General features: G+C 47.2%; 3 protein-coding genes and 1 long non-coding RNA gene across 6 annotated transcripts in view; 2 read left to right on the forward strand and 2 right to left on the reverse strand.

The window, feature by feature from the left end:
- LOC130597872 (uncharacterized) overlaps nt 1-12,010 on the reverse strand; it is a 78,086-nt gene extending 66,076 nt beyond the window's left edge. The window contains exon 1 of the long non-coding RNA XR_008971872.1: nt 11,997-12,010. This is a non-coding gene — a long non-coding RNA (uncharacterized LOC130597872). The remainder of the gene's footprint in view (nt 1-11,996) is intronic.
- SLC35E1 (solute carrier family 35 member E1) lies at nt 1,069-6,353 on the forward strand. 2 transcript variants are annotated; one of them, XM_057406780.1, is made up of 7 exons: nt 1,069-1,462; nt 2,252-2,322; nt 2,772-2,909; nt 3,311-3,436; nt 3,922-4,167; nt 4,607-4,855; nt 4,941-6,353. In XM_057406780.1, the coding sequence occupies exons 1-6, from the start codon at nt 1,069-1,071 to the stop codon at nt 4,838-4,840; spliced, it is 1,209 nt and encodes a 402-aa protein (XP_057262763.1). In that variant the 3' UTR covers nt 4,841-4,855; nt 4,941-6,353. The 2 variants fall into 2 exon arrangements, with proteins under 2 accessions (XP_057262763.1, XP_057262762.1); XM_057406779.1 differs by having other exon boundaries at nt 4,607-6,353.
- Nucleotides 8,696-21,125, forward strand: CHERP (calcium homeostasis endoplasmic reticulum protein). 2 transcript variants are annotated; one of them, XM_057406771.1, is made up of 18 exons: nt 8,696-8,820; nt 8,899-9,072; nt 9,551-9,732; nt 10,361-10,498; nt 10,703-10,854; nt 11,200-11,311; nt 11,663-11,752; nt 12,381-12,615; nt 12,958-13,136; nt 13,547-13,943; nt 15,812-16,050; nt 16,876-17,009; nt 17,291-17,377; nt 17,679-17,828; nt 17,934-18,050; nt 18,459-18,553; nt 19,065-19,250; nt 20,000-21,125. In XM_057406771.1, the coding sequence occupies exons 1-18, from the start codon at nt 8,796-8,798 to the stop codon at nt 20,035-20,037; spliced, it is 2,730 nt and encodes a 909-aa protein (XP_057262754.1). In that variant the 5' UTR covers nt 8,696-8,795; the 3' UTR covers nt 20,038-21,125. The 2 variants fall into 2 exon arrangements, with proteins under 2 accessions (XP_057262754.1, XP_057262755.1); XM_057406772.1 differs by having other exon boundaries at nt 8,781-8,820; nt 20,413-21,125.
- CUNH19orf44 (chromosome unknown C19orf44 homolog) lies at nt 20,679-25,550 on the reverse strand (the record flags this gene model as incomplete). Its single annotated transcript, XM_057406814.1, has 7 exons — nt 20,679-21,703; nt 22,047-22,213; nt 22,335-22,430; nt 23,067-23,538; nt 23,890-23,966; nt 24,298-24,628; nt 24,885-25,550. Coding segments are annotated over 7 exons (1,896 nt in total), but the record flags the coding sequence as incomplete, so codon positions are not given.
- Nucleotides 25,551-26,298: the final 748 nt, after the last annotated feature.

A 26,298-nucleotide genomic window follows, 5' to 3' on the forward strand; every position in this document is an offset into this window, starting at 1 on the left:
TTTGTGTGCTGCAGTCAGACAGGGAGGCAGTGCTGCACCAAAAGTACCCTTGGTTGAGCGCTGTTCTAACTCCGTTATCCCGCTGGTGCTGGATCCCACTGCTGTGGACAGGAGCTCTGCCAAGACTCCCAGAGCAGTCAGGCTCCTGCCTGGTTTCCTTGCTGGGTGTGTGTGAAGCTGGGTCGCTCTCTGGAACACAGCTGACAAGGTTTGTGTCTCTTCTCTTGTTCAAACCTACTTTTGTGACCTGACCGTGATGAGATGTGTGGCTCTCAGAAACGCTGATGTTTTGTCTGCTTCCACTTCTGAAATGGGAGGGTTTGAGAGCAAAACCAGACGCAGCAGTTACCAAAGGGGTGTTTCCATGTGTTTTCAGTTTCCTTCCAGTGTCCTCCTGCAGCTGAGGGGGTGGTTTAGAGCTGTCCCGGAGGTGGATTGGACGGCAGAGGGTTCAAAAGTTGGCCCCTTTTGGGAAGTGTAAAAACTGCATCTTGTTCCTCCTGCCTCCTCCTCTGAATGGCCCTGCTGAGGAGCAGGGTCCTGCTCTGCTGCGTCTTTTCCTCCCCTCCTCCCTGCTGCAAGCCATGGCCCTTGCAGGGCAACTCCCTCGGGTGTCATCCATGGCGAGCTGCGGCTGAGACAATCCCTGTCCAGCCCTGACCACACAGGGTGAGCTCCAGGGGGCCGTGGCCGAGGTTACCGGGCGCTGCTTTAGTTCTGTAAGCGACTTCCGGTGAGGTTCCCCCCGTGCGTGCTCGGTTCCCTGCCCCTGACTCGCACAAGCTGTAACTCGGTGTCCTGCCCTCTCCTGCCGGCGGCTGCCGCCGTTACCTGCGGTGCAGACGGGGCTCGTTACAGACCCTGCGGTCTGTAACCCCCCACGGACGTGGTTTTGAAGCCCGCGGTCCCCGGTCCGTGCCCGTTCCGCTTCCACGCTGGGGCCGCCGCCGAGCGCCGAGGCCGCCCCGGGACCCGGCGGGAGGCGCCGCGTCGGAAGTGACGTAACCCCGGCCCCGCCCCGGGAAGCGACGCGTTGGCGGCGGTGACGTTCCGGCGGGGCGCGGAGCCATGGCGGCCCCGCTGGCGGCTCCGGGGGGCACCGGGGCGGCGGCGGCTCCGGGTCCGGGGCGGGGGGGGCGCGGGCCGGCGCTGCGGGAGGGGGCGCGGGTGTCGGCGCTGTGCCTGGCCTGGTACGGGCTGAGCGCGGGCGGGAACGTGGTGAACAAGCTGCTGCTCGGCGGCTTCCCGCGGCCCGTCACCGTCTCCTTGTTCCACATCCTGGGGCTCTGCGGGCTCCTGCCGCCGCTGCTGCGCGCATGGCGGGTGCCGCCCGCCGGCCCGGCCCAGCTGCCGCCCCGCGCGTACCCCCGCTACATCCTGCCGCTCGCCTTCGGCAAGTACTTCGCGTCCGTGTCCGCGCACGTCTCGCTATGGAGGGTCCCGGTCTCCTACGCGCACACAGGTGAGGGCCGGGGCGGGGGGGGGGGGGGTGTCCCGGTGCCAGCTGTGCTCATATGGGGGCCCGGGGCGGTGTTCTGAAGGCCTGGATCCGTGTGCCTGGAGTGTCCGGTGCGGTGACCCAAAGGCCTGGATCCGTGTGCTTGGAGTGCCCGGTGCAGTGTTCTGAAGGCCTGGATCCGTGTGCCCGGAGTGCCCGGTGCGGTGTTCTGAAGGCCTGGATCCATGTGCCCGCAGTGCCCGGTGCGGTGACCCAAAGGCCTGGATCTGTGTGCCTGCAGTGCCCGGTGCAGTGTTCTGAAGGCCTGGATCCGTGTGCCCGGAGTGCCCGGTGCGGTGTTCTGAAGGCCTGGATCCATGTGCCCGCAGTGCCCGGTGCGGTGACCCAAAGGCCTGGATCTGTGTGCCTGCAGTGCCCGGTGCAGTGTTCTGAAGGCCTGGATCCGTGTGCCCGGAGTGCCCGGTGCGGTGTTCTGAAAGCCTGGATCCATGTGCCCGCAGTGCCCGGTGCGGTGACCCAAAGGCCTGGATCTGTGTGCTTGGAGTGCCCGGTGCAGTGACCCAAAGGCCTGGATCCGTGTGCTTGGAGTGCCCGGTGCAGTGACCCAGAGCACCAGGAACCAGCCAGCGAGTGCCTGGCACAGCGGCAGGAGGAAGACCCCGCTGAGGTTGTGGCTTCAATGGACCTGGACCGAGGCCCTCCTCCATCCCCAGTGCACCCCCTCCACTGAGGGGGGTTGCTGGAGTTGGCCCGAGGTTCACATCCCCACCAGTGTTCTCTTTCCGTCCCCAGTCAAAGCGACAATGCCGATCTGGGTGGTTCTTCTGTCACGGATCATTATGAAGGAGAAGCAGACAACGAAGGTGCGGGCAGGTTTGCTGTGGGTCCTTCTCCTGGTGGTGCTTGTGGTGTGCTCTGCTGGCTGGGATCGGGAAAGGGGTGATTGAAATGAGAGAAACGACATTTGCCATTCAAAATAAATTGTGGGAGCCATCTCTAGAGTCAGGGTTTGGGTTAGAAGGGACCTTAAAGCTCCTCCAGCTCCAACCCCTTCCACTGGAGCAGCTTGCTTCAAGCCCCTGTGTCCAACCTGGCCTTGAACACTGCCAGGGATGGGGCAGCCACAGCTTCTCTGGGCACCCTGTGCCAGTGCCTCAGCACCCTCACAGGGCAGGAATTCCTTGAATTCCAGTAGTATAAAAGTTGACCCCTGGTTCTGTCGCTTTATTCTTCCTTCTCCTTTCCTCCCCACGTCAGCATTCCGTATAAACTCAGTGGCAATGAAAGGTGCTCCTCTCTGTTCCTCTTCCAGGTGTACTTGTCTCTGATCCCCATAATAACCGGTGTCCTGTTGGCCACCGTCACGGAGCTTTCCTTTGACATGTGGGGGCTCATCAGCGCGCTTGCGGCTACGCTGTGTTTCTCACTTCAGAACATCTTCTCGAAGAAGGTGAGGGTTTTGCTGTTCATCGCATGGGGCAGCAGCCTGTAGCAGGACGGAATGAGTGCATTTTCCAGTCCATATATCCTCTTAAGTTAACTCTGCAGTCGAAGGAGCCCCAGCTAACGGCTGTTTTGTCTGCCTGTTCTCTACAGCTCTGTAGAACCTGTTGAAGATGTTGCACTGAAAATAAGGCAGAACTCATTGTTCCCTGAGCCCTTCCTTTAATCCATGTTTGGTTTTCTTTAGTAATCCTTATAGAAAACTCCTACTGTAACAGTATTTAATTATTTTCAGCATTTATCTGTCATTTAAAGCTGTCACTGTTACCCGGTTCCTGAATCTCTGCTGATAACATGGGTGGTAGCTGAGGAAAGGCTAACATCATGTTTAATGGTGGTTTTTGTTAGGTGTTAAGAGACTCCCGAATACATCATCTTCGGTTGCTGAACATACTCGGGTGCCATGCTGTGTTCTTCATGATCCCAACGTGGGTTTTGGTAGATCTTTCTTCCTTCTTAGTGGAGAATGACTTGGTAAGTGTTGTGTTTGGGAAACTGTTCCCTATTAAGAAAGAAAAGAGGAAAAGAAAACAAAACTAACACACACCATCGCTCAGCCAGACAAAGTGCCCTTAAGTGTTCCAGTGTAGTTCCTCCTCTGTGTGGAAGGAACTGTTGTGAAACGCTTGTAAACTGTTTCACCAAAGAGTATTAGAAAATCCATTGTAAGAATTCACATCAGGGTTAGAGGCAGCTTACGTTGTGATGTAAATCTCAGGAATCAGTAGCTGGAGAGAGGAACAAATGCACCTGAGTGGGTGTCACAGGGATGTGGAGAGGTTCTTGCGAAGTCAGGAGCTGTGTAATGTAACATACTTGGGTGCCTCTTTAGAGTTAAGTTGCAGACATTCTTCTGTCAGTGGCAAGTAAGAAATGACTCAAGTTGTATTTGTGTTTCTTCGTCTCTTATCTGCAACCTGAGATAATTTTTTCCCTTGTGATGTTTGTCTTTACAACAGAGTACGATGTCTCACTGGTCCTGGACCTTGATGCTGCTTATTATCAGTGGATTCTGTAACTTTGCCCAGAATGTCATTGCCTTCAGTATCCTGAACCTGATCAGCCCGCTAAGTTACTCGGTCGCAAATGCCACCAAACGAATCATGGTCATCACAGTGTCCCTTATAATGCTTCGCAATCCGGTTACGAGCACCAACGTCCTTGGGATGATGACAGCCATCCTGGGGGTCTTCTTGTATAACAAGGTAAGGGGGTTTATTCAGGAAACTCACTTGACGCAGTCCAGTAGCTTCACATTCTTTTTTTGTACCACAAGGAGCTTGCTAGCAGAACAAACACACAGAATGCATGGTATAAAACTTCATTGCAAGGAGGTCTGTGTGTCACCAATGCAAAGTGTGCGGGTGTTTGGGTGAGGCCAGCTGCCAAGCCCCTCACAATGTGACTTTTGATCTTCGGATTCTCCTGACAAATGAAGATTGGGAAGTAACATACTCCAGGCTCTTCAGCAAAAGAGCAGCTTACTGATTTGGCTTGTGAGAGGAATGAGGGTTTTGTTAGAAGTCACTAGTAGACCCTTAGCAGGGATAGACAGTAGTGTAATTGTAAAACCAGATGCTTCCTGCTAGGTGTATGAATGTGTTAGGTGGTATCTGAGAAAAACATTCCTTCTTTCTTTCGCAGACCAAATACGATGCAAACCAAGAGGCAAAGAAGCAGTTACTTCCAGTTACAACTGGAGACCTTGTGAACCTAGACCGGCATCGGAACACTCCCGAGAAGTCTCAGAACGGACTTACTGCATTTGCACCACACGGAGACTATCAGTATGGTCGAACCAATATCCTAACAGACCACTTCCAGTATAGCCGGCAAAACTATCCAACCACGTACAACTTAAATCGGTTTGATATATAGAGTCCTGGCAAACAGGTACAGACTGTGATATCAGAGTGTCCCCAGCATTATCAGAAACTTTTTAGTACATCCATGAATGTAAAGCCATTTTATTGTACAGGTTTTGCAGAAGGGAAGATGCATGTGTAGTGAAAGTGGTACAGACCTTCAACTTCTGCTGAGCAGAGCTTGGACATGAAACAGCTCCATCTGACACTGGAACTAAACACGCGGTGTAGCTCTTGTACAGAGATCCTGGTGAATGCGCGTACGTAACTTCAGAGTAAAATACCTGCTGTTGCTGCTCCTTTTCAGAGTCTGTCAACTGATGATTCTTTTGGCAGCTGAATTCTGGCCAGTATTTTCTTTCCATGCTGGTAACGTCACCTTTGATTTGTTCTCTGATATGTTTTAGTGATGCTTTTAATGAAACTTTCAAAAAGAAGTGGAACTTCTGGTTAGCAGGATTTGTCTCTTTGAGGAGGATCGACTCGGTTGCAGGTAGGGTAGGCCTGAATTCATCTTGAGCAACTACCAAACTTAATGAGGGTATTAACTACTCCTGCACCTCTGCCTTCTGCTTTTGACGGTGAACCAGAAGTGTTTCTGAAAGAGCTGGCAGTAGAATGATTGATCTCTTCAGAAAGCAGGCTTGAGGCACAGAGAAACACAGTTCTCTAAAATAACGGTTGTCCCACTCACTGTAGATAACAAACAGAGCTTAAATTCATCATTGTTTCCTGAATAATGTCATCCTGTAACATCAGAACTTGCTCTTGGCAATACAGAAAATGCCTTCACAAATAAAGTGTTTGGAATAAGATGATTTATTTTTTTAATTGCTTCATACCTGCTCTTACAAAACTCCTTTGTTGCTTTAGAAATTGAAAGGTTTAAGGTGTTTTCTTCAGGAATTATGTTCTCTTATATGCTTCATATATTATGAATGCATTCATTTGAATCATCATTTGAATTGTTTCTCAAGTCTATTTTTTTAGCCCCTGATTGTTAAGTTCCTTAACTACTGCTGTTGGAGTTGCTGTGTGCATTTAGCCTGACTTCCATTTTCCACTGAAAGAAGTTAAAGTGTGTGTTCTGCAACTCCCCTAGCTCAGATAGTAACTTATTAAGAAAAAAGTATTTAAATCAGCATTAAAGAGTTAATTTATGGTTAGGAAGAACTGATTCAGTTAGTAGAAATGAATTAATTCTAGACAAGTTGATTGTTGTGTGTCAGGTACTGCATTTGTGCATGAAAGGAATGAAAGCAGGTGACTTGGGTTTCACTGAATCAGGCTGGTACTGTTAGTACTTTAGCAAAAGAAGATTTTAGGGTCTTCTGATCAGAAAAGCTGTTGTACAGTGAGAGCTTTGATAGAATTAAGTACTATGTTTGTACTAGAGAGGTGTTAGACACCAGTGGCAAAATCTAGGGTGTTGTACAGAGCACTCCATCTATTTATTGCTTTAAAAACTTTCATGATGTAAGATGATGATTTGGCTCCTTTCTGGATAATAAAGAATTTATTTTTAAGTGCAGAGTCAACCTGATCTTATTCTTTTGGCTGACTGTGGTAATTATGGAACCTGCCTTCCACCACACAGGCCAAAAGAGGAAATGGTCCTTTCTGAAACATCAGAGGCGGGTTAATATGCTGCTAGTGTTTGTGAGCAGAACCTCCTTGACTCGATTGGTGTTGAATCTGTTCATGTGAGCTTAGAACTTGGGCTTTTAGTTTAGGAAATCAAAATGAACTATTACCTAACCCAGGTTAACAAGGACAGGATAATGAGGAAAAGAATTCTTACAGATTAAACTTCTTTTGCCCGTTCCAGTATTAATTTCTATATAATGACTTCTTTTTAATAAGGGGAAGTGCAAAATGTGTCTTTCTAAGGCTTACCTCCCAATATTTAAGTGCTTTTGCATAAGTGCAAAAAGGATTGTATGGACTCAGGGTTTGGATTTGGTTCTGGCTCTGCAAAAGACTGATTTGAGGACAAGATATTTAGGCTGAGGTTTTTAAGAGAGGCTGAAGTTCTCCAACTGCTTGCAAAGGGTGCGAGCTGTAAACTACTGAACTCCTGCAGACACTTAACTGTCTTCTTTGTGCCTCAGTTTCGCGTTTGGAAAGTGGAGATGGTTCTTCCCTCCTTCACAGTGGGGTGAAATACCAGAAGCAAGCAGCGGTGGGGGGGGTGCCAGGGATATACAGGCACCCTCTGAGTTCATCTGTGCATTTTCTGGTATGTCTGTCGCTGTACTGCCTTCAGACAACTTGAATTGTTAGATGGAATAAAGCTCCGTGTACTTTATTCACGGAGCAGAGGCTTTGTTAAATACATTTAGGTGACTTCCAGTTGAAAGAACATAACCAGATCCTTTTTGCAACAGAAAAAGAGAAAGCTTGTACCCACTGCACATGCGGGGCAAAAAGGGACTGACTCAAAATGAGGGTACTATCTGTTTAAGGCCTGGAGAGTGAATCTTCCCTGGAGCTTGCCTGACAGGGTGCACGCTCTTCTAGTCCGGGTCTGTGGTCAACAGGGATCATTTTGGGTAGAGGAACATGTAATTAAAACAGTTATGTGAATGGGTTACAAGAGGTGGTTTCGCTGCGTACCTCAGTCCAAGTCCTTAAGCAATACTGCCCCCATCCAGGTGAAGGAAGTTTCTGATAACATTCTGATATGTTGTGATATATCTTTTAATCCTGGCCCGCTGTGAGATTTTGTATGGCAAGGTGGAATGGTTTTAACATGGTTTGTAAATTAATGGCGTATTTAACTCTGTACATAGGTCTAGAAAGTATGGAAACACTGGACTAAAAAGGGTCTATCTAGACAGTGGTGTATAATGACCCTGTTATTAAGTCAAGGTGAAGGGGGTTGGCTTGGGTGTTTCACTTGCAGGAAGCTTTGGGAGTGCCAAATAGTGTTGGTAATGGATGTCTCATGAGGAATCAGATTAATGTCATGTTGTACCAGTGTGATCCATTACCAGATGGTTCCTTAGGCTTGAAACTGCCATGACTTGGATGCCGTATCTAGGACACTAGTCATCGGTCCGTATCATTAGAAATGGTTTCATTTCCATGATGAATCCCTAACGTACGTGTAAATACATTGCAAAAGTGCGAAATTCTTCCCAACCTGGACAGTTGTAGAAATGCCAGTGTGAAAGAAACCGATGTCTCCCTTCTCCTTCTGGGTTTGCTGTTGTAAGTACTTGGTGCTCATTCGAGACGTCTTCACACCATTTCCCTCACCGGTTCTGCTTTAATACCCAGTAGTGCTGAGAGAGTCTTTATCACCTGGTAAAACGCTTGTGGTTTTAGTGCTAACTAAAACTGAGGCGACAGCTTTGTAGGTGGATGGTGATTTGTAACAACAGCGCTGGTCACGGTTCCTGATCCTCAGTGACACTTTTTGTTTCTGCTCTTGTTCAACCCCGCGTTTCTGATGTAGCGTTTTTGCAGACGAACCTCTTTGTGAAAAAGGTGCAATGTAAATAAAGGGAAGGTTTTGTTTTTCTAACCACGGTGTCATTTTTAGCAGCGGTCTTCAAGGTCTTTTCCGACCTCCTTGATTCTTTGTCCTCGGGGGGATAAGCAGGTAAAACGCTGAGGGGCGGCTGGAGGATGCGGTCGCGTTATGTGGATGTGCAGGTGGCGCAGCCACCCGTCCTTTGGTTTATTGTTGTTTAAGGCTTAAATACGGCTGCAATGGGCTTTCCCTCGGGGTAAAGGACACGTTTAATGCCCGCGGCCTGAGCCGCTCCTCCCGCCGCGGCCGCCCCTGTGTGTGTGGGGGGGGGAACGGCCGTACGTGCGCCTCACGGCACCGCGCCGCGCCGTTTCCATAGCGCCGGGGCCGTAAAGCGCGGCCGCGCGTACCGCCTGGCGCTTCGCGACACTTCCGGCCGGTGCGGCCTAGCGGCGGTGGCGGTCCGGCGGCGCCCCGTTGTCCCGCAGCCATGGAGATGCCGCTGCCGCCCGACGGTGAGCGCGGTCCCGGGGTGGGGGAGCGGGGAAGGGAACGGGGCCGCGGCGGGGGCTGACGGAGCTGTGTCCCCACAGACCAGGAGCTGCGGAATGTCATCGACAAGCTGGCGCAGTTCGTGGCGCGGAACGGGCCCGAGTTCGAGAAGATGACGATGGAGAAGCAGAAGGAGAACCCCAAATTCTCCTTCCTCTTCGGGGGCGACTTCTACGGTTACTACAAGTACAAGCTGGCCCTGGAGCAGCAGCAGCGTGAGTGGGGGCCGCGGCGGGCTCGGCTCCCCCGGTGCCCGGCCCCGGCCGGTGGAGCCGCTTTGTGCCCTCCCCGGCCTCGCTGTGCCTCGCAGCCGCGTCCCCTCCTCTGAGCGCCGTGAGGGCGGTTGGCTGAGCCCTGCTCGCGGCTCCCGGCGCCCCCCGCCTGCTCTGCGGGCCTGGCCGGCCGCGGGCCCCGGCTGCGCGGAGAGTTCAGCGCCCGCAGGGCCCTCGAGAGCCGGGTGTTCAGCGCAGCAGCGCCGGGGGCTGCTCGTGTGTTGGAGTCGTTCCCCTCGCAGCGCCCGAGGAGTTGCTGACGCTCCTGCACTGTCCACCCTCAACTGCACGGTTCTTATTTTGCCTTAAGCAGTTACGTAAAGAGCAAGGGTCTGTTTGGGAACCATCGCGGTTTTCACGTGGGCTGGTGGTAGCAGGTTTCTCTGCGAGGGTTGCTTTACAAGTTTACTTTGTCTGATAGTGTTGTGCAAGCAAAGTCAAGATATCGAGGCCACCGCGCAGATCCAGCCGCTGCCACAGCCATCTCTCCCACCGGCTGCACCTATCCCAGCTCCTCAGGGCACTCCTTCCGTGGAGGAGCTTATTCAGCAGAGCCAGTGGAACCTGCAGCAGCAGGAGCAGCATCTCCTTGCGATGAGACAGGTTGGTTGAAGAGAAGCACTCTGTCCAGGACTGCCAGTGGCTGTAGAAATGAGGAGCAAAGGGGGAAAGGAAGGTTTCCTTCTGATTAGTGGTGGCTGCTTCATGTGTTTGGGGAGGAGAAGGAGCATTGCTTTGCTTATTTTTGTTGTGTGGCGGCTGCCATCGTCTCCTTGGAACAGATCTGTCTTATGTACTAGCAAGATCCATCTTTGATTAAAGCAGTTTATTTACTGTACAGAAAACCGTGTTGGGTTTGCAAAGTGGAATCAATGGTGACTGCTTTAATCTTTGCTTAATGCTGCAGGTTGCTGGGAACAGCAGGATGTTCCAGCTCGGCATATTCTAAGGTGGATGCTGACGAGGGGTAGGAGGGGACTGCGTGCTTTGTACTAACAGGTTTTTGCAGGAGATGTTCTGCTGTTAAAACTGCAGGGTGGAAATGAACTGGACTTTTTCTGAAGAACGAGGAGAGTCTTTATTTCTTAAAACCAAATAACTGACACATTTATGGTTGTCTTTGAGCTTAGCTACATGTGGCTAAGAGGACAGTGACACAGCAGCATAGTTCTTGAAAAGCATATTGGATGGGAGATAATTCTGTCTTACTTTATCCTACTTTTTGTTTCAGGAACAAGTCACATCAGCAGTAGCTCTTGCAATTGAGCAACAAATGCAGAAAGTTCTGGAGGAAACCCAGTTAGATATGAATGAATTTGACAACTTGTTGCAGCCAATAATTGACACTTGTACAAAAGATGCAATCTCGGTAAGTGACCTACGTCTGAACAGTCACTGTGGTTGTGGATGAAGTGTAACATGAATTTAGAGGTTGTGTTGTTCATTGTTGTGTTGGGTGGTCAGTGAGATTACAGCTGTTCCTTGAAAACTTCCCTTATTTCAGAGTTCTAGGAGGTCTGGATGATATGACTGCATTCGATTAACTTACAGTATTTACATGTGCTTTTCAAAGGCTGGCAAGAACTGGATGTTCAGTAATGCCAAGTCTCCTGCACACTGCGAACTGATGGCTGGGCACCTGCGGAACCGCATCACGGCAGAAGGGGCTCACTTTGAGCTTCGGTTACATCTCATCTATTTAATCAATGATGTACTGCACCACTGGTAAGACTCAGATTGTGGGTTTCAGTTCGCTGTTGTGATGAATCTGGTGAAACTCTCTGTTAGGTTGGTAGTTTGACTAGTCACTATTTATATTTCATTTTAGCAGCTGTTTTAAGATGTCCATAGCTGGCACAAAGACCTAGTGCTTAATAATGGAATTCAGCTTTTGTGTGTGTATTTTTCCTCCAGACAAGACTTTACAGTAAAAATGTAAAGGAGAGACCTCTCTATTTTATGAGTCTCCTACTTTTAGTACAGCAGGAGCTGAGACAAATTCAGTGTTACGATGCTCTGAGTGTTACAGTGAAAGGCAGTAACTCTTCTCTTCCCATTCCTTCTTTGAAGCCAGCGGAAGCAAGCACGAGATCTCCTGGCTGCTTTGCAGAAGGTTGTAGTGCCTATTTATTGTACAAGTTTCCTAGCAGTGGAGGAGGATAAGCAACAGAAAATTGCCAGGGTGAGTATCTGGGTTTGGTTTAACCATATGCTTTGCTTGGTTAGGTTGGTGCTAGGCAAATTCACAAATACAAGGGTGAAAGAGGACCCCTGAGATTTTTCTAGCCTGATGGTCTTCATAAAGTCTGTTAGAGCATGTGCTTTAATTCATGTTTAAATTAGAACTTAAAAGCACCTAGGCTTTATTTAGAAGTTATCATAATGATGAATGCATCTGAATCTTCAGTGGTTCAGAGACAAGTGCTGATATCTTAGGGCTTTTGACAAAGCTAGAGACGTAAAAGTGCTGTGCCTACATTTTTCTTGTATTGTTCAGCATTTCTAAAAACCTTTCACTCTTGAATTTCTGCAGCTTCTTCAGCTATGGGAGAAAAATGGGTACTTTGATGAGTCAATTATTCAGCAGTTACAGAGCCCGGCTCTTGGACTTGGCCAGTACCAGGTTAGCCACAAAAGTAACCCTTTCCTTATTTATGGAGCTGTTTTGAAAACAAATTTAGGAAGTGTTTTCCTTTCCTTTTTGAAAGGTAAATGCTAATCCTTCTCCCCCCTCCCCTTGAAGTAATTTACAAGGGATTACAAAAACAATGTGAAATGTAACTCTGTTATATCAAACATTCAATAACCTGTCTGCTAATGCTATCCCAGAAAGTCTGCTTGCATTTCTCACTGCTACAGTCACGTACATCTTGACAGTGTGTTCTCTTGTTATGGAAATGAATGGTTAAAAGGAAACTAAAGAAACCACAGCTTCCAGTCGGATGCACTAAGCATAAAAATTGTTGTGACAGCAGGAACTATTAGTTTTTAGCATTAATTATGAATGTTGTTGATATTAGCTGTATTTGCAAGTGAGGCACTAGTATAGATGGTGGATTCCAGCCTGCAGAGAGTAGTCTGGAAATCGTCACAGAGTTACGTGGTGTGATTAGGGTCTTCTCCCTGATTATCCTGCATTCTCTTGTGTTTCCTGGGAGAGGTGATGGAGGCCAATGTAGGAGACTGTGAATGAGCAGGTGGGATAACTGGTTTGTGGTGGTAACTTGTTCCTCCTTACTTGATCTCATCAGGCTAATTTGATCACTGAATACGCAACAGTTGTACAGCCTGTACAAGTAGCCTTCCAACAGCAGATCCAGAACCTGAAAACTCAACACGAAGAGTTTGTGAACAGTTTAACGCAGCAGCAGCAGCAACAAATACAAATACCACCACTGGAGAATGAGGTGAAATCGACCCCCCCGCCTCAAGCCTCTGCAGCAGCACCAACCTCGGCACCATCATCTGCTCCAGTTACACAAGCAGGTACTAACCTGTTCTGGAGACCAGTGCAGAAGTCGGTGGGTGGCAACATGGGAAGAGTATTGTTCTTTCTTGCTCCTTCTGTAGTACTGAGGTGCTGTGCTGGTTTGGGTCAGGCAAAAGCCTGAAACTGTTTGGAGGCTTGAGGCTGGTGCAGTCTTCTTGAATATAAAAGAACCAGAGCCACAGATGTTAAATGGATCAGAAATCCTCTCTTCCAGTACTAGATTTTTGTGGAATGCTTACACATCCAGCAGAATTCACATGGAGCCTGTTGTAGGTGTGCTGGTGTCTTATTAGCTGCACGTGACCCGGGTGCTTATAATAGTCTCCAATTTGTTTCAGATGATGTTAAATCTCAGCTGCCTTTAGCTGGCTCTACAGAATATGACACATCAGGGTCTGGAGTGCAGGATCCTGCCTCTGGTGGACCACGTGGCCCAGGATCTCATGATCAGATTCCTCCAAATAAACCACCCTGGTTTGACCAGCCTCACCCTGTTGCACCATGGGGTCAACAACAGGTAAGAAACGTAGTTCTGAAAGAAGGCCAAAGGGTGGCGGAGGTTCAGAGTGAGAGTCTAGGCTTTGGAAGTTACAAATCCAGATTCAAATGCCAGCCTTTCTCATTCTGAGCTCAGTTAAAGGCAAAGTATAAATTGTACTTCACTTTGTCAGCCGTCACACTTTCCCTTTGAACAGGCAGAACAAGAATTACTGTCCTGAGTATGGAACTGTTTGGTTCAGTAACAGTTTGGTCTTTTCCTGTCTCTTCGCTGAAGCTGTGGTTGTTCAGACAGCAAATTCCTTCACTTATGTGTGTTGCCTACAGGCTGTATTTATTTGTATTTATTATTTAAAAGGGGGAGATTGTTTTTTCTTGCCACCCTAATTTTTGTAGCCTGATGACCAGGCTTCTTTGCTTCCCCACCAGGGACCACCTCATTGTCCTCCGTGGAATAACAACCATGAAGGAATGTGGAACGAGCAGAGAGATCAAGGCTGGAACAATCAGCGAGAGACACCTTGGAACAACCAGCCCGATCCTTCTTGGAACAACCAGTTTGAAGCCCCGTGGAACAACCAGCATGAACAACCTCCATGGGGTGGGGGTCAAAGGGAACCTCCATTTCGAATGCAGCGGCCACCTCACTTCAGAGGCCCATTTCCTCCACATCAGCAACATCCCCAATTCAACCAGCCCCCGCATCCGCATAATTTCAACCGCTTTCCACCTCGCTTCATGCAGGATGATTTTCCACCTCGCCATCCCTTTGAAAGGCCTCCTTATCCTCATCGTTTTGATTACCCCCAGGGGGATTTTCCTCAAGGTAAAGTGTGTACCAGGCCAGGTTTTCTTACCTTGTGATGCTGATTGCCGTTACGAAATTATTCAGTGCTTTGGGGTGACAGCTTATCCTTGGTGGACTGTTGTGGTTTTCCTGAGAAATGCTGAGTTTGGGGGTTTGGGAAGCCATTGCTAACAACTTGGTAGGAAATAAGAGTTGGATGCTTCCTTGCTTTTTGAGTCTTCCTTCCCTAATGGATGCAGATAACTAGAACCTGTAGTTCAAACTCAAGTCAGCATCTCTACCGGCTCCCCTTTTGTGACTGTTCCACTTTCAAATTAGTAAGATCAAGTTCCCTATAGCAAAAAGTAAGCTCAAGCAACATTTGCTTGTAAATTCAGTCTCTTGCACATGAGGCCACAGGTGAGGGCTCTTCAGGAAGTCAAGAGGGAGGACAGGCTGGGGACAGTTGTTCCTGTGCATACATTCTGTGCCCTTCTTTTATTTTCTCTTTATTTTCACTGAAAAGCTCCGATTATCTGCTTTAACATTGTGTGACTTGGTAGTGGCAGTAAAACCAGTCCTTAGCTCCAGTCCTCAGCTCCAGTCCTCCTCCCTTGTTTGGTTTGCTCTCTTGCTGGAACATGGGGTTGTAAAGCGTAGTCAGGACACTGCTTGCCTGGGCTGGGGGGCTCTGAGTTGGCAGTGGGCTTCCTTGTGAAGTCCAGTGTAGTTCTGCCCTGATGTAGTTTCTGTTTCACATGCAGAAGTTACGATTATTCCAGAATGATCCTCATCAATGTAAAGGCTAAAGATCGCTGTGGTTCTGTATAAGCCACTTAAAGAGCAATTCTGTTTCTATGTAGGAGTTGCTGTTGTAAGCTTAAAAGATTCTCATTTCCCCAAGAACAAAAAACATGGAAAAAACAGTGGATTAGAGCTTATTGTGATTAACTTCTTCAGTAGAGATTGTTCCTTTGGTTTGTTTGTTTGAAGAGTTGTGGTCCTGAGTAGGGAGAACAGCTTTTCTTATCCTGAGCCAGCTAACATGGAAGCTCAAGAAAAGATGCTCTGGTTTGGATTGTGGTGGTGATCCAAACCATCATTGTTTCATGGGAAGTTGTTGGAGGAGGGGATGTATTAACACAGATGTGTAAAATGAGAGAGCAGTGAAGCAATGACAGCACAGACTGTGCTCAAGTTCTAATGAAGAGGAGTCACACAGTGCTGACTGAAGATTGGGCAGTGGCTGTAATGGCTTTTCCTGGGAAAACTGTTGGGCCTGCTGCAGAGGGTGTTGATTTTCAGTCTTGCATTTCTCTCTGTGTAGTGCAGGGAGCTCAGCAGGGTATCCTGGCGCTCACGGCAAATGGTTCGTCCATCAGGGACATCTCTGGTTTAACAGGATGTTATCTCTGCCTCTGCTTGAAATGCCTCTTTAAACAAAGTATTTTCTTGTCACCTACTCATGTGAGTTAATTCCTGCCATACTTATTTGGGTTTGTGTGTTGATCTGGCATAAAGACAGAACTATGGGTCCATGCTAAGCCCCGATTGTGTATTTTGGCTTCAGAAAAAGATCCCACCAGTAGCTGCCCTGCTGCATCTGAAACCTTTTGTCCTTGAGCATATCTTTCTTGTGGTACTTTCTGACCACAGTATGTCCCTAAGTGAGCAGTGGCTTAGGATTCAAGTATCCTGTTGTCTCAAGAGCGGTAGCTGTGGCCAGGGAGGAAGATGCACTGCAAGATACTGACAGATGTAGCTGTGTTGCCTCTAGTTCTGCAGTTCTGCTGCTTTTCTGGATCTGCTAAGGGTCTTTTTTAGGATGAATGCACTAATTGAAGTACATCTCTGATTGCCTTCCTTTCCCTATAGCAAAATAAAGTGTTTTAATCCTCCCTCTGCAGAAATCGGACCTCCTCATCATCATCCTGGTCACAGATTGCCTCATCCTGGAATCAGCGAGCATCCTCCCTGGGGAGGGCCGCAGCACCCTGATTTCGGGCCTCCCCCTCATGGCTTTAATGGGCAGCCTCCTCACATGCGGCGACAGGGCCCCCCGCACATGAACCACGATGATCCCAGTCTGGTGCCAAATGTTCCCTACTTTGATCTTCCTGCTGGACTGATGGCTCCACTTGTAAAAGTAAGTGCTTGCAATGGGTCCTGACTACTGGGATTAAAAGATCAAAATCCTGTGGTCAGTATTAGGGACAGTTTAATGTGGACATTTATCATTTCAAATCCTTGCATCCAGCACCCATTAGCCAGAGTTCTTGTAGGGGTTACAAGGGCAGGAGCTAAGGGAGAAGGTAGTGAAAATTGTAATGTTTTCCAGTGTTGTGTGCCAGTGAAAGCTGGTTGAGCTCATGTATGTGAAAGACTTAATTTACCCTTGAAAATCTTATCCCTGTTTTTAGAAAGTAGAAATCCCTGCTGACTTTCATGGCCAGAGGGACTTTGCATTTCTGACGTGGCCACTGTGTACTAGTTTTTGGTATTCGGAGTTCTTTCTTACAAAGATTTTTGCAATACTGGTGTTATATATGCAAAGAACAATAGAGAACAGGAAATACATCTGTGCCAGCATCTTCAGGGATATACGTTTGTGTTCTGTGTTTGGGATGAACAAGTGGGTCTCTTCCATCCCCAACTTCATGTTACTCTCAGCTTTTCCCAGGCTTCCAGCCAGCCACTGTTACACAAAGGTGGATAGATGAGATCTGTGTTTTAGCTACCTGGTGATCCAGTTGATGCAGCGACCTGGGCAGAGCTGGCTTTGCTTGTAGAACCCAAAATGGTAGCAATAGCACGAGAAAGCATTGGGTCACCTCCACAATCCTTATGTCTGGACCAGTTTTTATCCCAGTAGTGAAATGTGAGGTCCCTACACAGTTAAATCTGTATTTCTCTCTTCAGGTAGCCACCCCATGACACATGACACAAATGTAATTTGTTTTGTTTTCGGCAGCTTGAAGATCATGAGTATAAACCTTTAGATCCTAAAGATATACGTCTTCCACCCCCAATGCCCCCCAGTGAGAGACTACTGGCTGCGGTTGAGGCATTTTATAGTCCACCATCTCATGACAGGCCTAGAAACAGGTAAGAGTAGGTGTAGCTAACAATATGGTAAGGAAAATGCCCTAAGAAGCTGTCTCAAACCACGGAGTGCCTCTCTCTCCCTTCGCCTGTGTCTTGGTTCTTCTAATGCTGAAATGAGTGCTCGTGTTGTAACCTGCACACACTGTTTGATCTCATTGAGATTTGTGAGACCTTTTTGCCCAGGCCCTTTGTTCCCTACAAAACCCAGTGGACATCCTGAACGTCTCTGTTGATGGAAGCAGAATTTGACAGATGTCGGTTCTGTGGTTGATCTGTTGCAGTGAAGGCTGGGAGCAGAATGGACTGTACGAATTCTTCCGAGCTAAAATGAGAGCGAGGCGGAGGAAAGGTCAGGAGAAGAGAAATAGGTGAGGGATTCCATCTGCTGCCTTCTGCATGCTGTTTGCTTGGAAGGTGCTAGGAATATCTGGGGTTAAATGCAGAGGGGAAAGTCTGTTCAGTAACATGCTGATGGAATAACTGAGCTTCAGCTTGCTGGAATTTCTGGCTAATCTGCAGAAAATGGTTTTTGCCACACTCAAGTTTTCACTGGGTTGCCTGCAGAAATCCAGTGCTTGTGTGTCACGTAAATTGGATCACAAGTGTGTCTGAATTTCATGTGCTTCTCGGAGGAGTTTCACTGGGGTTTCTCTGCTTTTATCTGGGCAGTGGGCCATCTCGGTCTCGCAGTCGGTCTAAAAGCCGCGGTCGCTCGTCCTCCCGGTCCAATTCCCGATCTTCAAAGTCATCTGGCTCCTATTCGAGGTCACGCTCTCGCTCCTGCTCTCGATCCCGATCCTATTCCCGCTCGCAGTCCAGGTAGAGTACAGTGGGCCAGCCCTTGGCAACTGGAGGGGTGGACGAACCCCAGCCCTCGGGGTTGGATGTTGCTGGGGTAACTTGTACTGTGCTCGCTTGTTCCAGGAGCCGGAGCAGGTCCCGCTCCTCTCACAGCCGCTCGCGGTCACGGTCCCGGTCGAGGTCGAAGTCGTACTCGCCTGGAAGGCGGCGCCGGTCCCGGTCTCGCAGCCCCACTCCTCCGTAAGCTTTTGCTTGTTGATGTCTTGGTTTACCTGGGTTGTTTGGAGAAGTACCAAGGGAGATTCTTTTTTCTAAGCTGAGTGTAATGAGCTTTCGGCAAATAGTAGAAAAGAAGATTGAAAGCAGATATAGAAACAGTTTACGTGCTTATAGAATGTTACTCTGTTGTGGTGGCTTTATATGCCTTCATGGGGAGCAGGAGGAATCCTCTGAGTACTCTCTGCTAGGAATACTCTAGTGTTTGATTTCACTTGTAGGAAGACACAGGTAGGGTGATTCTGACACCTTTCTAACACCATAATCTTTATAAAAGAACAGCTTGCTGGGTGTTAGTATTGAATATAAGTGACCCTGCTTTGGGTCAGAACAGTATCGCTTGTTCTTAATTTGTTCTTTTTATTTTCTTAGTTCTTCTGCTGGTTTGGGCTCCAGTTCTGGGCCTACTATTCCAGAATCAAGACTTGGAGAAGAAAATAAAGGCCATCAAATGCTAGTGAAAATGGGTAAGATCCTGTTCTGGACTCTTAACACAATCCAGGAAACAAAACCAGGCACCACACTCATGGATACAGTTAATTAATGCATGTTCATAAGGAATTATCCCTTGGCATTCCAAACTCAGCATGAGGATATTCAGAGATGCAAGTATATGGAACATGGAGCAGTGGTGATAGTTGCCTTTCTGCAAAGGATCTGGAAGACAAGGACCTGAGTTTGGCATCAGCTAGAACTTGCTACCCAAGGTGTTCCATCTCCCTGTGAGTGCAGCTCAGGGGTTGACCAGCAGCTTGGCCTCACACTGCCTCCTCCCTTGCCCTCTTAAAAGTGTTTAGGGATAGTGCTGGTGTTCAGTGCTTTTGAAACAAATGGGACAGTTCTTATGTTGTTTCAGGCTCTCCGTTACCATCCTGCTACATCGAATTGATACTCCCTTTTGTTGTTTCCAAAGTGTCTGTCTGTCTGTCTTCCGAATTCTAGTAATTACAGGATTTCAATGTTGTGTCCTTTGGACAGGATGGAGTGGATCTGGTGGATTGGGAGCCAAGGAACAAGGAATTCAGGATCCAATTAAAGGAGGGGATATCAGAGATAAATGGGATCAATACAAAGGAGTGGGAGTTGCATTAGACGACCCTTACGAAAACTACCGAAGAAATAAAAGTTACTCATTTATCGCTCGCATGAAGGCCCGAGATGAATGTAAGTGATTGTTTCTAAGTTGAAAAAACTCTCTGGACTTGATAGTGCTTTTATCCTGTTGACTGTAGCCTGTAATCCCCAATCCAAAGATGAGTAACTCTTAATTCTTTCTAAGGCAGTGGGTACAATAAAGGTAAGTAGACATAGACTCTGATTAACTTTTCAGCAATGGTGGTGTAAGTTCTAACTGTTCATTAATGAGCCTGTTCTGTGTAAGCCCCATCCTGATACAGCCCCAGGAGCCTGCACCTTTGAATGTTCCCCTTCAGACCCTAGGAGCAATGGCAGAGGCAGTGGAGGGAGCCGTGCCCCAGGAGGGATGGCTGCCAGAGCAGAAAGGGCTTTGTGGTCAGAATAGTTAGACCAGGCTTACTGTTCAGACCAGGCTTTTGGGCCAACCCAACTCTGAGTTTTCTCCCATTAGCACTGTGCTCTGCTAAAGCCAAAACCAGCAATAAACCCACTGTAGGGCAGGAAGGGTTCAGAGATGGAGACAATGGCCCAAGTGCTGGATTTTTGCAGAGTCTGTTACTAGAACTACACTTGCCAGTGACTAAAAGGAAAGCAATTGGCATGCTAAATGAAAAGTCACTTCTGCTTATGGCTGCAGTAGCCCTGTGTAATAAAATGGGTACAAAGCAAGCCCAAAAGGAAAAAATCCTTACTAACAGAGCCCTCATTCCATGAAGCATTTCGGAGAGCTTAGGTAACTGCAGAATGCATAAGAACTCTTTTCCCTATTGTTGCAGTGAAGCGTGAAACGCAAGATCCTCCACCACCCGAATAAGACTCTCTGAAGAAAGATGTCTTGCATCTTCTACAAGACATTAAACTTGTATAAATCTGGATTAAAGTCTGGAGGAAGTGACAAATGAATTACTTTTAAAACTATGGTGACAAATGGAAAGCTATGACATGTATTTCAACACTTGCTGAGTGTTTGGATAAGGCCACTTGTTCCTATGACATGTCTAGCAAGTAAAAGAATTTCCATTTATTTTGCAAAATTTTTTAATTAGCTCCCCATTTTATACTAGAATTAAAGCCCAGCCCAGGTCCCTGGTGTAGGATTGTGGTTCATTCATTCCTGTGGAATACAGACATTATCTGATGTGGTTGTATGTTCTCTAGTTCCATAATGTATGTTTATTTCTCTCAAAAGGTTAATTCTATTTGAAGTGGAGGGGTGCTGCCTTGGGATCAAGTCAGACTGATGCTGAGCAGTGTATCCTAATGTCTAACTGGGGAATGAAGCATCTAGTTCCAGTACAGGTGACCTATGAGCACTGTGCGAGCTTGTTAGAACCTACCACCCAACTTAACGCCCCTACACACCAGCCGCTGCAGTCACAACTCTGCTCAGAACACAAGGGTTAACTGTGCTCTAAGGGATGGTCAATGCTTTGTAACGGAAGACATTCTTTAAGCTTTTTATATTTTTGTATATACTCTTTAATAAAAGCCAAGTAGCTCAATAGAAGAGAATCCATTTTCTCTGCTCTGCAAGTTTCTGACAATAAAATGTTCTTGGAACCTTCCTTTAATTGACATGAGAGGAAAAAAACCCAACTATTTTGTAACTGTTTCCAGAGACCACCAGTTGAAGGTGTTAGGCCCTTACACTGCACTTCCACTCCAGAGGTCTTCGTGGTGGTAACCTCTTCCAGAGTCTTTTGTTTGTATAGCAGAAACCCTCTTGAAATCATTCAGTTAATATGGTGAAATACCCATTTGTTCTAGATCTACTGTAGTTGTGGAACTGTAACTGTCTGTGAATCAGCACACACCACCTCTGTGTTACCAACTTGTGAATTTTGTTTTGCCTTCCAATAAACACATTTTTTTTATTAAATAAAAATAAATTGGTGGCTCGTATTTCAGAGTCAGTGGATTCCTGGTCCATTGGCTATAAGCCTGCCTTGTATTGCATTTGTCTTCACTTTGTGTGTGTTTGGTCTTGTAGTAATCTGACAAGGCTAATTCTATAGAAACACTTTAAGTATAGCACTAAAGTCAGGATATGGTATTTTTCTTCTATGCTCCTATTCCTTGGGTGCTGTAGTACAGACTTTCACTTTTACCATGATCACAGGATAAAATGCATGCTGTGCTATCAGACTTACCCCACTCCCTTTGGAGAGAAGTGGGCACTTGGTTTTGCTGAACTCTGACATAGTCTGGCTGAAGGTTCCTGCCTGTCCCTGTATCACCTACATGAGTAAAAAAATCAGATCCATGAAAATAACTTATGTACAGTAACATCTAAAGCAAGCTCTGGCAGGCTTTGTATTAACTGTGTGAGTTGGAAGGCTTTCTTGTGGCAGCTGGAGATCTGTAAATACAAATTTTACTTCATATCTGAAGAATCAAAGTAGTTTTTCCTCCTGTGCTTTCTGAACTTCTTCACGTGCTTGTTCAAGTGTTAGAGGTGGGGATTTGTGATTCTTGATGTACTGCAAAAAACAAAACCCAACAGCTTCTTATTAGATCTTCATGTCGAGATCCCTGCACTTTTCTATACTAGCAGCAGAAATTGACCCTTCTGTTGCTGCATTAGGAAGATCCTCATTCAGCTGAGGACAGCTAAATGCTGCACCTGAAAAGCTGCTTTTCAAAATGGTGGCCTCTACTAAGCCTTCAGTCTTTTTTTTATTACATAAACTGCTAATTTGTGGGTAATATAGGTATGGGAATTATAGTAGTATTCTTCTATGAAAAAATTTTATCTGATTAATAATATGTGAAGAAAATCTGCTGCAAATACTAGAAGCACTGACTCTGGTCTATCACAAATACCTCTTTAGCCTCTTCCAGGGTATGGTAGTGGAACTTCTCATTCTCTAATGACTCCACGAGGGATATGTGAAGGTGATGAATGTTCTCTACAAACTGCTGAGTCAGCATCAAGTGCTGTTTCAACATGGTGTTTAAAGCAAGGGCTGATGGGCTGTATGCTGTCAAGGCTGCAAGACATGGAGCATGTATACATTAGTGATATGTACAGTCAATAGTAAGGGCTGAATAAGTAGAGGTTGAATGCATAAAATACAGTAAAATAATAGTAAGAAATACGGTTTTCAGTACCTTCTACTGCATCCATGCTGATGACGTGACTGACAATAGGTATGGGATCGACGTAACTGTTTCCTACAGGTGGGTCAAGTACGGCCGAGGTGTTTGCTGTGTATTGGATAAAATCACAATTACTGGGGATTGGAGGTTTAGCACTAGAACTTGGTTCATCTTCAGAAGTCTCTTGGGCCATCAGCTGCTGTAGAACTGCCACAGAGCCTAACAGGGAATTCTGTCAGCAAAAAATAAATGCTAAAATAGTTCTAGAATCCCCCCAGCTGCCCCACAGAACCAGCCAAAGGCACAGCTGCCTCCTGAGAATGGGGCTGCAGTGCTCTCCCAAGGAGTAAATAGAGTGCAGAAGAGAACTCTGCAAGGGACAATCAGTTCAGTAACAACACAGCAGTATTGCTTACCATAGTAAAGATACAATCAAAATGCTGAATTCAATCTATGAATGTTCTTCAGGCTATTGTGAGTTCTGTTGCTAGCACCAGCTCATCCACCCAGAGTTCCTGTTGGGTTTGGTTTGGTTTCTTTCATAGCAAAAACTGGTTCCAAGTTCATTAATCTGTTGTCAAATCCCCATCTTTTCTACAGATAGCAGATTCAAGCATCGGGCTTTAGGAAGTGTTTAAGTTCATGTCAGCTGGGGGCAGCTAGTACTGAATCCAAGAACTCTTAACAAGGCATATAAAACCTACAAATGTAAAGCCTGAATTAGGCAATATCTTGTGAACCTACCCTTTGGCCAGCAGTAGGTGAACAGAGGATCCGTTGTCTGAACTGCAGTTTCTCTGACAGTCACTCTGTGTACCTGCTCCTGCTGCGCTCTGGCAAGTCGAGGTGACGATGCTGAAGATGGGCGTTTTCCAGATGATGTGCAGCTCTCCGAATGTTCCTCTGACATTTTTGCTACAGATTCCCTGTCTGTTGTGGATGGAGACCTTTCAAAGTCTTCAGAATACTCTGAATTAATAGTTCTGTCATCATGATCAAGATGATCCTGTTTCTGTCTAGGGAAATCTGCAGAAACTCCACTTAAATGCTCAGAGATTCCAGCTTCAGTCACAGTTTTTTCAACATCCTCATCAGAAGGATCCTTCACACCAGTTACTGCACTTGTCATTCTAAGAGAACCCTGGTCCTTTTCCACCAGGAATGTGTCTTTTTTTGGCTTTCTGTTTGATTCCTCACTAATTTGCATGTGTGTCCCCTGTAACACAAACCAGCTGTATGTTAGGAGAAGCAAGAAAATATAACCTAGAACATACCTCCATTATTCTTCATCTGTTCTGCTGCACATCACTGAGAGTCAGTAACTGAGAGTTTCTACTTTATTAGGAAAGTAAAATGTCACTTTTCTGTGTCACCTTGCAAGCTGTCCAGTGCTGTTACACTGAGTAAGGAAATGCAGATGCTAAGACATGAACTTGGTCAGGTTTCAGTAAAGTCTTGATCTAACCTTTCCTGCCCAGCTCACCATATGAGCAGAAGAGCAGTGTTTATTCTAGAATACCCGCCAAAGAAAGGCAGAAACGTGTGCCAGTAGGGAAGTCCTGCTTACTTGCTGCTTTAATTCTGCTGCATCACTGGTGATATTTGGTGCCAAATCATCAAGGCTCAGGATATTCAGTCTGAAGTCTGAAATCAAATGACATATTGTCAGGAGAATTTGCATGAAAATTACAGTACGCTCTCCCTTAAGCAAGAAAGTGGAAACCAGTACTACATCCCTACTTTGAAGTGTAATACTAAAATGGAATAGCAATCACTCTAAAACTTTAACTTAGTTTTGAAAAACTAAGAAAAAAGAAACAGATCAACATAATTCCTTTGGTGAAGCCTTGGTTTATGTAAAATTACACCAGTAAATCCTTTCAAAGTGAGTCTTTGCCCACGCTCATTAGTCAATTTAGCAGTAGTTAGTACAACTCATGCCAAGTCTACTGAGACAGTATGTTAGAAACCTTACCATCTGAGCTGCTGTTAGCTGAATCTTCTGCATCAGCTGCTTGTGAAAACAAGTCATCTAATGAAGTGATTTCACTTCTGTCACTTTCCAGGGATTTTTGGCTTTCCTTGGTGTTGCCTGTTCTAGGCACAGTAATCTTTACAGTACTGTCTTTCATGGAAGATGACAGCGACAGAGATCTCACGTCATGTCGTAGCAACGTGTTTCTGGGTGGTGAACCAGCTCTACTCTCTGAGTATTTGCTGTGAAGATAAGATGCTTTAGATCCCTCTGTCAGTGAAATTTCCTTGGGAGATGGAGGAGGCATTCCTGATGAAACTGGAGTCCTCCTCTTTTGAAGAACATGAAAAAGAGATTTATGTGTTACTTCATTATGTGTAGATGACTAAAAAGGAAAACAGATTATAATGGGTAAAAAACCAGCAATTTTAAATGTGAATTGAAACTAAATCAGATCATGAGCAAGTCACAAATACAAAATTAAAATTTTATACCTGGTGTTATCTAAATAAAAAGTGACATACCAATTAAAACAATCCCATAAAAGCATAAATAAAAATCCATAATCCAGCTAAGTCTGTATTTACCTTTGGACCCCATTTAGAATCGCTTGCAACAACCTTCTGATTCTCATTCACACTTGAACATTCCATCAATTCTTTCATTTCCTCTTCATCACTATCCAAACCAAGTTGTTGTTTAACACTAACATTCTTTTTAGGGCTTTGGATGCTTTCCTCTTCCTTACAGTTGGCATTACGGAGGGTCATATATCCACTAGCAGTAGCATGAGTCTTTAGGTATCTCTTGCCCCTTGCTCTGGGTTTGTGACTGGAAGCAGAGGAGAGGGACTCCTCATCCAAAGGCTTCTGGCCCAAGTCGGCGTCTGGCACTTCCAGCTGTTTTCTTCGATTCATGATTTTGCTCTCCAGTTGTGCCACTCTGCTCAGAGCTGAGCTTGACCGCGTGTGGGAAGCGCTTCCCAGAGGGCTCTTTGCTACAAGGCTGTTTGCAGCCATCAGCGCGCTTCCTGGCATCCGGCGCCACTGGTTTCCATGCGCGCCTTCGTTGCGCAGCCCAAGCCTGCTGGGGCAGAGTTGCGCTCTCCCAGATTTCTCTGGGTCAAGCGCAGAGAAGTCGCTACAGGCGCGAGGCTGGAGGCTGAGGGTAGCGGTGATGAGCGTTCGGGGATCATCGTGGTGTCTCTGCAAGAAGAGGATGCAAAGAGCCCTCAGAGGCAGAGGCAGGTGGCATGGTTAAAATCACAGACGCAACCAGGTTGGAAAAGACCTTTAAGATCACCAAGTCCAACCTCAAGACCCCAACCCATGGCACTGAGGCCTCGTCTCCACGGTGCGTGAACACCTGCAGGGCCGGTGACTGCAGCCCTGCCCTGGGCAGCCTGTTCCAATGCCTGAGCACCCTCTGGGGCAAGAATTGTTCCTCAGCTCCATCTAAACCTGCCCTGGTGCAGCTTGAGCCCGTTTCCTCTTGTCCCATCACTCGTTACTTAGGAGCAGAGCCTGACCTCCCCTCACTACAACCTCCGTTCAGGTACTTGTAAAGAGCTGGTTCCGCGCCCAGCTCCCCCGACCGAGCAGACCCTCCCGCTCCCCACAGCCGGGCCCCTTCCCACATCAACCCGGGCCCCGAGGCCGCCCCGGTACAGACTGAGCGCGGGGTTCGCAGAGGCCGGGCCGGGAGCTGCCGCCTCACCTGCCCGCCGCCCGCGGGGGCCCGCTGCACCCGAGCGACAGCAGCCATCCTGAGGCGGCGGCCAGGCCGCGGCTGGCCCGTATGCTAGAGACCGCGACACCCAAACATACCGCCCCTTCATTGGCTCTGCGCAGACATACCCATCCAATCCCAAGAAGGGATACTGCGCTCATGACAGCGCCGACTACAAGCCCCGAAATGCACTTCGTTACGTGACTGCCTCACGAGGGCGTTAAGCCAATCCTATCCCGGCTTAAGGGGGCTGCTGAGGCGCGAAGCTGTCGG

The sequence above is a fragment of the Pezoporus wallicus genome, unplaced genomic scaffold, assembly GCF_028554395.1.
Source record: "Pezoporus wallicus isolate ANWC-B61680 ecotype Strahan unplaced genomic scaffold, APGP_CSIRO_Pwel_v1 contig_10514, whole genome shotgun sequence".
NCBI classification, from domain to species: domain Eukaryota; kingdom Metazoa; phylum Chordata; class Aves; order Psittaciformes; family Psittacidae; genus Pezoporus; species Pezoporus wallicus.